Source organism: Rhea americana, unplaced genomic scaffold, assembly GCF_003343005.1.
Source record: "Rhea americana isolate MKP2758 unplaced genomic scaffold, rheAme1 scaffold_253, whole genome shotgun sequence".
Lineage (NCBI taxonomy): Eukaryota > Metazoa > Chordata > Aves > Rheiformes > Rheidae > Rhea > Rhea americana.
In genome coordinates, this window is record NW_028186372.1 from 255,853 (window position 1) to 268,281 (window position 12,429).

At 37.5% G+C, this 12,429-nt stretch overlaps 2 protein-coding genes across 2 annotated transcripts in view; one reads left to right on the forward strand and one right to left on the reverse strand.

The window, feature by feature from the left end:
- Window positions 1-12,429, reverse strand: part of LOC146594657 (uncharacterized) — a 125,586-nt gene that overhangs the window by 71,711 nt on the left and 41,446 nt on the right. The window lies entirely within an intron of this gene.
- HRG (histidine rich glycoprotein) overlaps window positions 3,592-12,429 on the forward strand; it is a 9,529-nt gene continuing 691 nt past the window's right edge. The window contains exons 1-7 of the mRNA XM_085307104.1: window positions 3,592-3,789; window positions 5,121-5,228; window positions 6,220-6,310; window positions 6,898-7,064; window positions 8,570-8,686; window positions 10,573-10,656; window positions 11,891-12,427. Of these exons, the coding sequence (XP_085163230.1) occupies window positions 3,592-3,789; window positions 5,121-5,228; window positions 6,220-6,310; window positions 6,898-7,064; window positions 8,570-8,686; window positions 10,573-10,656; window positions 11,891-12,427 (1,302 nt within the window). The remainder of the gene's footprint in view (window positions 3,790-5,120; window positions 5,229-6,219; window positions 6,311-6,897; window positions 7,065-8,569; window positions 8,687-10,572; window positions 10,657-11,890; window positions 12,428-12,429) is intronic.

Sequence of the window (12,429 nt, forward strand, 5' to 3'; positions counted from 1 at the left end):
AAGCAGTGCCTTGCAGTGAATTAAAAGCCATCTGCTAGTAGCATGAAGTAGCAACTTAGTAACTTACAGGATTAAAATTATTGATGGCAAACATTCAGTACAACTCTTCTGTTTTCTGAATAAGGTCCAGATTCTGTTTACCCTAAGAATGTTTCTACTAAAGATCAAAGGATTTCTCACCTCTCTAGAATGGTATAAACCTGGCAGCCAATGCCTGAAAGAGGAAGCGGCCAAAGCCACAATCTTAGAGGGAGAACAGCCCAGAAGAAAAAGGCACCCTGTTTACACCTGACAGATAAAAACGGGGAGATGAACAAAGACATGATGAGTTTACCTATGTTATTCCATCAAACTTGGGAACATTTCTATTAAAAGCTACCCAAAAGTGGAAAACTTMTTTTTTTGCAACAAAGTGTAAAAGGTGTAAAAGTCAGCCCTTCCTGGTCTGAAGCTGTGACACATCATGGATTAAAAAGAAGTAGAGATAATAGCAAAGAAGTCTCCTATCAGCAACTGAGGCCACACGTGTACTTGTTAACACCAACTCTTGCTAAGGAGCAGAAAAAACAGCCACTGCAGAGCAGCACAGGCAACAAGATGGTTAAATTCTTGCTAGCATGCATGACAATTGAATGAGCTGTGGGATTTGATAGTCCCCCTCTGTGAGTAAAGTGCCACTGCAGGGAGCAGGGAACAGCCAGCCAGCCTAGCAGTTGCACTCCCAAGAAATCAGATAAGAGATCTGTAAATAGTTACAGTTATACTTTAGGAAAGGGATAATTGGTTCTTGCATATCAACTTCTTTATTTGTCAGCTGTCTTCTTCTTTTTTCCTTAAGAAGAAAAATCTGTTTTTTTAGCATTTAATGCACTGTTCTTCAAGTGGGAAAATAAACTCATTGAGCCCCAGACACTTTCTGTTGTGTTTTCCCAGACTTCTGGGAATTACGGATGGGTGGGGCTTTGCGCCTACTTAAGATTTGAAGGTGTATCACCTCTCACTGTTGCAAGTCAAGTCTTGGTAAAAGCTATAGAGGTGAATAAGCTTTCACAAAGCTAGGAAAGAAGGAATAGACATATTCCTACCCTCCACAGCAATCTGTTTATCAAAATAGGTTCATTAAAAATACAGAATACTTACAAACAATAGGTATGAAAAGACAATAAATATGAAAATATTAAGATATCAAACTAGATAAAAAATGATAAAAATACACTGTACTGCCTAGAGTAGAACCTGTAATTAGTTAACTACTCTGGCTGTGCCTGGAGTGCTCGCCTAGGCTGTACTTTAATAATAGATTCCAATCTTTTTTTCTAAAGAGATCAAGGAAAAAAGCTTTGCAGCAGGAACAAAATCTTACTCTCACTTTTGCAGCTGATTTTGCAGGAATTGCATATCTTTACTGTTTATTCACAGTTGTTCCTACTTCATCCAYAAAAATACATAAGCTACCATCATGAAAATTATCTGCGTCACAATAAAAGCACAAAACAGAAAAAAAAAAGAACAACTGGCAAACTATAGACCACTGCAGGAATTATGTTATAAATGATCTAATTTGATGCCTTTCTTCAGTATAACTGCCCATTTGAAAATTAAATAGGATTGCAAGTAATGAATGCAGAGAAGGGTGGAATTTGGAACAGAACAACAATATGAGTATTATTTTTTTCTTACAAGATGTATTTCAAATGTCTTTGATTATTTACAAAGTGTTTATTTCATGACTTTCTTCAATCTCCCAGCAGAAGCATTCCTGAAATATTACAATGAAATAATATAAAAACATAATGAACATAAGAAATGCCCTACTGCATCAGACCAGTAGTCGTCCAGCCCAGTATTCACTTCTCAAAGTGGCAAAATAAGTTGTGGTTGGAAGGAACCTGTGAGCCCGCCCCCTTTCTGTGATTGATCACTTTTTTTTTATTATTTTTCCAGCACCCAGAACCATTGAACTGATGGTGTTAGAGTACTTCTTTGCCTAGTCCTTCAAGTATTTACTTAAGAACCTGTTATCCATGAATTTGTCTAATCTGCTTCTGACCTGGCTAATATTGTCTGCCTCCATATCCTTCAGTGGCAACAAGTTCCAGAAGTTCATTACCCATTGCACAGAAAAACACTATCTTTTATCTGTTTAAACTGACTTATACTAATTTTGAATGTCCCAAGGCATCATACTGTGAGATTCYCCCCTTCAGTTTATATACTACCAGAGAACTGCCAAGTGTAAACTGAATTAACTATAAAAAAAAGCTATTGCTTAGCTCGACTTGTGCTTGAACGTGATTTCTTAGAAGACACATATGTTAAAAGTCTTTTTTTTTTTTTTTGAATAAGGATTAATGTAGTGAGATACAGTTAAGGGTGATTTCCCACAACAATCCCCAATGTTTCTCAAAAAAATAAGTCAAGCCAAAAATTTGGAGTCAAATGTGTAAACCCAGATCAATTATATAGCTAGTACCTCCTTCTATAARAAGCTGATCCAGTCTCTCACACTAACCAGGATTTGCAAAATTTCTCACATGAATGGCCTTTTCATTTTTGGCTCACATTTATTTATTTATTTATTTTCTTATTCAGAGGTTGTATTGTGTACTCAAACTTCAGCCAGTCCCTGACAAGTGGTTACTGCCTTTTAATGCTTTAAACTAATTTGAACAAAAGATTTTGAATAACATGAGACAACAGCATCTCCTTTTTGCTTACCAGAGTATATTTACATATATTTACATTTCCTGTGAAAAGTACAAATCTTGGTATGGATTATCTTAATCAGTACTGAAAAATTATCAGAAATTTTAATGAACTCTTTTAAGACTATTACAGGCAAAGATCATGTAGAACTGCTCAGATTAGAGAACAGAGGCAGCTTTATATCACTTTCTGCCATGTTTACCCCTAGATTACCTACCATTCTGAAATTCCGTAAAGCTGATAGAAATCTGCTCTAAGTTTTGTGAGTGCCCAGGAATACCAGGTATTTACATAGAAGTTATGGATCACCAGCTTGCAAAGGCATCCTAAGATACATTCCCTTTCCAAACCTGGGTTATCCCCTTGTTTCCCTTTCACTGCTTCTCTGCTAGTTAAGGATCTATAAAAACAAGGATATGTACATAGCCATCATATGACCCCAGATATTTCATCATGTTTACAATTCAACTATTTTTACAGAAAACAAAAACCAAGCTTGCATTACACCTTCATACATAACCTGGACCTTCATAATGCTATGCTCCGCAGCACATTGTTAGAAGCTAAATATTCTTCATAGTAAAACACTATGTTACACAATACCTGCTTTAAGAATCGCAGTAATTCCTTTGATGCATGGTCCAGAGGGTACTGTAAGGCCTACTTCCCTCAAAATTTGCTCAGTCACCATATAATCATTTACCTTGTATTTACAAATATTAATCCAGGGTCAAGGTTATAGCCTAGTGACACAGCACTAAAATTTACATAAAACCATGCCCTTTCAGCATTCATTTATACCTTCTTTTGAGGGCTACTCTGATTTAAAAGCAGACTACAGGCTTTATCAGAACACAGAGAGAAGTGACCTAATACTACAAAAAAATGCAGCTTTTAGCTTCAGCTCTTTTTCTAACACTACTGCAGTGCTCTAYTGCCCAAAATGAGTCAAGCATTACACCTGCAGACTGTGATACCATTGAAACAGATGCAGGAGTGGCCCTGGATTTGGTCAACAGACATCGCAGAGATGGCTATGTTTTTGGTTTATTCCGTGTTGTTGATGCCTATGAGCAACATACAGTAAGTATCAATTTAAAGGCTGATTTACACAATACTGTGATTTTAAAATAATGAGGCAGATTGTTATAAGTTTATGCCTTACTGTCTTTAACAGAGTGAAGTTGATATGATTCAATGACCTAGCTTTCATTTMTACTATCTCAGTATTCATTTGTACACGACTTATTACATGTAAGCCTGGCCCCATAGGATGCTGAATGTTCTCTGTTCTTACAGAGGACAAGATGTTAGCAGAGGAAGTGCTCTCAATAGCTTTATACAACACCTGAAATTAATCGCGCAGATCTGTTATCAGTCTCAGATGTTATATTCATACTTTAYATTCAGAGAGTTTCTTTAATCTGGAAGTATCTAACATTAATTAGATCAATGTATCCTGCAAAATAGCTATTTTGTTACTACCTTAATTTTGGATATAGTTGGGTAACTGGAAGGAAGGGAGAAAGGACCGTAACAAAGTTGCATGAAGTTTAACTAATCCATTCCAAATGTTAATTAAGATTTATTTTTCTGCAGAAAAAATACAAGACCTAAGTATTAGCTTCAGACTCTTTCTGTGGGCCACTAATAATTCCTAACAGCACATCCTATTATCCCAGTAGGCAAATTTAAATTCTATTTCCCCATCTTATGCACTCAGGGGGTAGGATATAGGCTACCCTCTGCTCCTGACCTTATAGGGGTTATTACAGTTTTGTTGTGTTACTCCCTGAATAAACTGGGCAGGGAACAAAGCTCTGAGAGAGCATCTGGTCACTAATCTCATTTGGAATTGATGTATCTATAGAATAGGCTGTCTGAGAAAGGGGCTGCTAATTAACAAATATATTCAATGTGAAAATCTGCAGAGAATGGCAACTTTTCAACACTGGCATTTTCCCTACATGATGCATGCCATATTGACAGCAGACTCTTCTCACAGACTCTCAGCAAAATGACAGCAGGCAACAGTTGCAGGAAGGGAAATTTGTACTAGACATATGGAAAAAAATCACAATGAGAGTGGTGAAGTACTGAGAAGTGGCCAGAGGGATTCTGAAACAGCCATCTTTGGAGAGATACAGAACTCAGAAGAACAAGGCCCCTTGCAACTCAATCTAGCTTTGAAGTTAGCTTTGCCTTGAGTAGGCAGCTGGGCAAGACAATGTCCAAAAGTCCTTCTAGCCTAGAGCATTCTATGAATCTATGCTTGTTGGCTCAGAAGAGCCTTAATAAGGATCTGGGAAAGCTACATTAAAGATTAAGTGTATCTACTTGCAAGAAAGTTTCTTTCAGACCAAGATTCTTGTATTCTTGTATCCATTTTTTTTTCACCTGTACTTCTCTTCCAGGGATATTCATCAATCTTTTACTTAACTTTGGATGTTCTGGAAACTGAATGCTCAGTATTATCTGGAAGACATTGGGAGTCTTGTAAATACAGCGATGCACATTCCCTGGCAAGTAACAGTATCCAGGAAGAACTTTATGTCAATAATGCATTAACAAAGACTTGATCTTTATCTGAACTGCCAAGAAATTCATGTGGCATGAAATCTCTAAGTAGAGGTCAGGCTTTAAAATGCCTCATTGTCTAACAAAATCTACCGGATTCTTGAGTTGTAAAACAGAAGCAAAAGGTTTGGAAAAGGGTGGACTGGTCTTGCCAAACAAGGGCAACTTCGTTTAACTAGTTTTGTCAAAGGAGCTACACTCCATATTCCACTGCTGGTAACAGAACTGATGTTTTGAAAATAATCTGCTGACGACTAAAGGGGCACTATAAATGATTTTTAACTCATGTTCCTATTATATTAGACAGAAATTCCAGGGTTATATTTTGTCAGTTTTATGTTAATGAATTTGTGATATGACAGTATAAAATATTTGTAGTGTCAGTAGACACTATGATATATATGCTATACAGCAATACTTGTCCTTTATTCTGCATTGCAACGGTGTACTCTGGGATGAGAACTACTTGTCCCAAACATTATTTAAATAGGAGAGTGGTGAAACTATCACACAGAACAAAGCATGAAGGCCACATAGCAGAGAAGGTGTTTGCTCTTTTTATTAAGGTGCGGAAAAGGAATGGGAGAAAAGTTCCATCTACTTTTTCATTACGATTAATGTAATCTTTGAGTATTTATGGAATCCTAACTTTCCTTCCTAGCTAATATTATTATAAGTAAGTATTAGAATGACTGAGAATTAGTCTTCCATTGTCTATTCAGTAAGGCAAACCAAAAATTAAAATAAAGGCTCTTGTAGAAAGAGATCCCATTTTATCTGAAACACAAATTTTGGGTCAAACATTCCATTAATGGCTACATCTCTTATTCTTGAAAATACTGTACATAAAAAGGAGACATAATTCCCATGATCAATGACATCCAGTTAAATCTAGTGAAAATAACATCACAGCCACATGTTCTTTTTTCCTGTCAGGTCTTTGGGCAATGTAAGATTATCACATATACAAGCCAGCTGCTGAAAAAATCCCACCAACTATACGGATTTAATTGTACAGTAAGTCCAGGTAAAATAACCACTATTGTAATCTAATACATACCTCAAACCAGCTCTAGTACTGAAGTACAACTTTGTGTGCTCCTAGTAGATGGTAACTGTAACAAATTCATTCATCTGTTTGTAATTTCTATTTTATATAATTAAAATGAAATATTAAGAATGAATAATAGAATTAAAGGTTACCCCAGTCTTCAAAAGCAAACTGCATTGATGTCAAATCATATGACCACTCCAGTCCACCAAAACACAAAACTGAATATATTGAGAAAGAAGGTAAACTTGGAAAGAAGGCCTATTTAAGGTGGTAGGTAAGACAGAACAGAAAGATTTATAMATTATACATGATATATAGTATATGTATACAATATGTATACCTATTACTGTATACAGCATATACATTTTCACAGCTGCCTTTTCTTCCCATGATAGGACAAATTCATATTTTCAGACTGAGGAACAGGTACTTGACTTCCAAGGAAACTCTTGACATTTCAATTTTTCATTATGAGTTCATGTTAAAGATACTTGTGCAGAGTTCTACCCCCACAGGTATTAATATCTATTCCAGTATTAGTAACTTCTCTGTTTTTATAGTTCCTCCAGATTTATTAGAGTGCAAAGACTGTCCTGTAAAAGTTGAAGTCTTAGAAGTCACTGAGCAACACAAGGATATTGCTGCAAAGGCCTTGGAAAAATATAATAATGAAGGTAACCACACAAACTACTTCAACGTAGACAAAGTTGAAAAAATTTTAAAGGTGGTAAGTGACATTTTTTTCCTGGAACTATTTAAAAGGACAAGAATTCAAACACTTCTAGGATCAGAACTATTGCTTGCAACTTCTCAGCATAAATCATCTGCTTAAAGTTTACGGTCCTGCTTCAGCAAAAGCTTGTTACGAAAAGCTTTAAATTAAACATGTGAAAGCAAAGGTATTTCTCATCTGCTTAAAACCATAGCAGTCAGAACGTCAGAGCCTTTTTTGTATTCTTATTTATGCATGTTTATCTAACATGTCATAACAAACAAGAGTTTATTTACCACTGACCAGAGTCCTTCAAGATGTATAGTCCATGTATATAATCACTGTCATACACTCTCTGTCAGCTGAAGACAGATAATTTTTTACTCTTGGAATATCTGGGTACAACATGAAGTGGAACAAGCTTAGTATCATTTTGACTCTCTCTTAACTGCCGAGMAAAGTAGCATTCTGAGGGCTTTGAAGGACCAGGAAGTGAATCTATCTGTGCTCTACTTCCTGAAAAACTGGCTCTGGTAAGTAACTCCTCTTCCACCTTTCAGTGATACCAACATGAAGACTTATCCTATGGGTGATCTGAAGCATTAACTCTCACATGAGCACAATTTCTTGTTGGTAGATATTGGAGACCTTCCGTCAACCCATGTTCAGGACACCTTTGTAATGAGGTTCCATGGCTTCTGCTGTAACCCCATGCTGTTCTGGGAAACTATCCACATTACATTAGCCCAACCCCACCTTCCTGCAGCTCGCAATACTGTTAGAAAGTTGTCAGTGTTCTAGACTGTAGCTCCACCCAGGACATATCCCCATTCTCATTCAGCCCATGGCTGTATTCAGATTACTTCATGTATTTCTCCCTAAGCCACACTTTTTGCAAATGGAGTCTTCATACTTCTCCATCTTTAGCTACAGTGAGAATTAAGATTGTACCATTACAGTTCAAGAGATTGAGTAAGAGTTAGAAACTATGACTTCTGACATAAAAGTGTACAACAAAGTATGTGCACCCATTTTAAACAAATATAGTTAAATCAGTGAAACTTGTGTGCATATATATGCCCTTAGCTGTGGGCATGTCAATACTGCCATGAAATAAACTATTCTAACAGTTGAAAATTAAAATGAAACAGCTCTCTATAGATTTTAACAGGATCATAAAAGCTTTCTAAAGACAGTTTTAAAAGACTCTGCTCTCCCTACTCCCTAAAAACACAGACTGTAAAAATCACAGTTTTATAACATACAACAAACTAGACACAGATATAAAGCAACCATTCCCAGAACTGATAAAGGAGTGAGGCAAGTAAGGCATAAATTACCYAATCCATTTTCTTATTCACCATGTGTACACGTATGAACATTTAAAAGGACAGGTAATGAATGTAAGAAGTAGACAGGATTTTGGTATAACAGTATGAAATATTATTGCTTTTAAAATTACCAGAGTGGTTTCTTTAATACACCTAGTAATCACTGTTTGTTTGACCTCTTTATTTCAGACTGGCCCCAGTGAAAGTCACATTTTAGGATTCTCCATAAAAGAGACCAATTGTTCCAAATCTGTACAACATACAAAAATGCAACTGGAATGTGATTTTCTAGATGACTGGCACGCTGTAAGTAAAATCTTAGAGTGAGAACTGGTACAATGAGTGGCACCAGAAAGATCCTCCCACAATATTTCCAAGTGTTTCATAGAAATCATAGAAGGGAGGTTGGAAGTAAGGTTGGAAGAGACCTCTGGAGATCATCTAGTCCAAACTCCCTGCTCAGCAGGGTCACCTAGAGCATGTTAGACAGGGTTGCATCCAGGCGGTCCTTGAAGATCTCCACAGAAGGAGACTCCACAACCTCTCTGGGCAACCTGGTCCAGTGCTCCCGTCACTCTCACAGTGAAGAAATTCCCCCTCATGTTCAGACGGAACTTCTTATGCTTCAATTTCTGCCCATTGCCTCTTGTCCTGTCACATGGGACAACTGAAAAGAGTGTTTCTTATAAGCATGTATCCAAACTCAAAATTTAAAGTCCAGCATGTCCAAGTCCAGATGCTAATTTCACAGCTGTTCCTCTGTCTTCTATAAGGAGCCAATCTGAACTCTCAAATCTAAATGTAACTGGGATCTGGGATATTCCAGACATAGATTTGAACTTTTTGTATCTTGCTTTCACCTTCAAACTTTGACTACTGCCTAGTAAATCAATAGTGCTATTTTTACAAAAGCTTTTAYGTTAATTTGAGTTATAGACCTTTAATGAAATATGTGTACTATCTCATCCCAATGAGGCCAGGAATTCTTTTTTCTTTTTTCCTTCTTTGCAGCAGGGAAATGGAGAGTTCAATGATTCAGGTTTGTCTTCAGATCATTATCAAATCACTCTCTTCATCCCACCTCCTCCTAATAACAGTCTACAACACAGAAACTTCTAGGCAGAGTCATCAAAGCTAAAATATATTGTTCCTACGAATGAAATAAAAAAAAAAATAAAACCTCTGTAGAACTGTCATTTTATCCACAACTATTTTCCTTCTCTGACTCTTTATAGTCCAGAAGATTGGAAAATGTTGTGAATGGTTTAGTAGCAGAGCCAAAAGTTTATTAGAATGAAGCACACACCAGGTAGCCAGAGGCTTTGAATTTGGTTCTCAGTGCTGCCCCTGCTGTTACATGCATAACATGCTGTTACATTTGTAATCAGTTTTCATAATAGGCTACCGATTACCCAAATATGTATCAAGCTCCTGCTGCAAAGAGCTTACACAGAACTATTATCCCTGAGTTCTGTGATGCTTTATGTGAAGAAGGTGGTGGCAAGCTTCACACTTCCTATTTCATAATGAGATTGTGCTTCTGAAATGGCAGACAYGCGTCGTGAGGTCACTACTCCACATACAAAAGTAAGACCAGAGAGAGCAAGCAGAGAGCAGTTCCACACAAAAAGACTGGACAGCAGGCCAAAGTCACTGCAGACAGGATGCTAAAAGAAGTAATGCTAATAGCTTGCAGTAAACCTTTCTCAAAAAGGAAATGCGGGGAAAAAAGCTCTGTCCTGAGCTTCTCCTCAAGTGGCACAGCTACATAGTGTCTATTATCAAAGACTTTGAGCAAAATTTCAGAATAGCCCAATCTAAATGGATGTTTAATAACCAAAGACAGAAGAAAGAATGAATCCTCCATGGGGTTCTCTTTTTGGAGGCATTGGTAGCTGATGAATTTCTTGTGAACATCAAAAGATAAATAAGATGAAGAGTAATAGCTCTCTAGATGCACATGGGGAAGTCATGTTCACAGTCACTAACACTCAAAAATAGCATATATTTTAATCACTATTTATAGGGCAAGTATGACCAATCAGAAAGCTGAGGATCTAGCCAGGTTATGCAAACATACTTAGGTACCATATGAACTAACCTAACTTTTAAAATGCTGAACTTTCAGTAGCTTTTATTAACCCCATCATAAGAATCCAAATGTGCATTATTTTTTGTTTTGTTTTGCACAGCAAGTGGGATTCTGCAAGGCGACAATCAGTGTTACAGAAGAATCTAATGGAACTGATATAAACTGTGAGCTCTACCATCCCTGGGTATGTAATCCATTACAGAAAAATCTCTGGCTATATTGTAATGCAGGCTACTGCAACCTTTAAGGCATTCAGCCCAGCCTAACAGAAGATGGCAAAGGTTGCTTATGCCTCTTTGTTACTGCCTGGATAAAATGCAGCAGGTGAGGACGGACTGATGCTGACTATTAGATCAATGGAAGAAGATGAATGAGAACTAAGCTGTCCCTGTTGCTCCCTCAAAGGGTGTCTTCCCTCTATACCTACCCATCCATACCACTTAGTTAAAGGAAGTAGAGATTAGCAAACAAGTTCAAAGGTAATTTTAGGAAGCAAAAGCAAAGAAGAAAGTAACAGGTAAAAGAACAGATGGAGCACAGGTGCATAAACTTCTCATCTTTAGGAAACTAGATTAGAAAGTTTAATCCTTGACCTAAGAATAGTGAAATGGCATGTGTATGCTCACATTTTGTGCTCTAAAGACAAACATTCTCATTCTGCTTCCCCATCTGACAAAGTGAAAACCATCTCTCACATCTATTACCTCCATTTCTATGAAGAGATACTGTCCATATCTGCCCCTGTGAATGCTGCAAGCTGCCTTAACAAGTGGACAGATGAGCTATAATGTATCAACACTTTCCAGCTACTTTCAGGAAACAGCTATGGAATACATGCCAGAAAGCCTTATCAACCAAAGATGAATTTCTCATAAAACCTTAATAAATATTTACATATTCCCAGCCAAAAATAAGCAGAAATAAGACAGAAGTAATAAGGAAAAAGAAATAATTGATTGGGCCACTTTAAACTATCTATTATATACTTTGTTAATCCTCTTTATACTGCCAAATAAGTATAAAGGTCTTTGGATACAAACAAAAATCAGGCTCTGAATAAACACATTTCAATAATGAGCTGTACCACTGCTAACATTATCAACATTAGCTAGAAGACATATCTGCAAGGAAAATTTAGGTTTACTTTATCATATTTAGTTTAGTTTTTCAATCCATCACAAATTCTGGCCAATTGGTTATGTCATTTAATTATTGTTTATTATTTCCAGATCCTTTTCAGTAATTTGGCATTACATCACCTACTCATCTTGAAAAAAATACAGCTCCTTTTCCTTAAAATTCATTGAAACTATAAATGTGAATCCACATAACTCTCACCTCTCTCTCTCTCTCACCACCACCTTCTATTATATTAATGTCTCTCTCAYTACTTCTTTCTCTGGTGTTTCTATAAATAGCAGTGGCACTATGGACAAAAATGCAGACATCCACCTCTGGGTTGGCTACCAAGGCATCCCCATCATCCTGCTGGTCACAGACATCATCACAGGCATAGCCATCCACCTCCTCCTCACTTCATACCTGAAGACTCTGAGCATCACTATGATTTCAGTGAAGAAAATCAGGGCAGCCATGAAGGACCTCCTCCTCCCTTACCGCATGGTGGGCCACATCACCACCCTCATCTGCCACACCATCATTGTCCTCCTCCTCCCCAAGAGGAAACACATCATCCTCCTCCCACTCTTCCCAGTGATGGACCACACACTCCTCCTCCTCCCCAAGAGGAAACACATTACCCCCCTCCTGCACTTCTTGATGATGAACCACATACTCCTCCTCCCCAAGAGGAAACGCATCACCTCTCTCCTCCTTCCCACAACGGACCACAATGTCCTCATCCTCCTCCCCACCATCATGGACAACATCATCCCCCTCATTCTCCCTGCCATGGACCACACTGCCCTCCTCCTCCCCACCATCATGGACGACATCA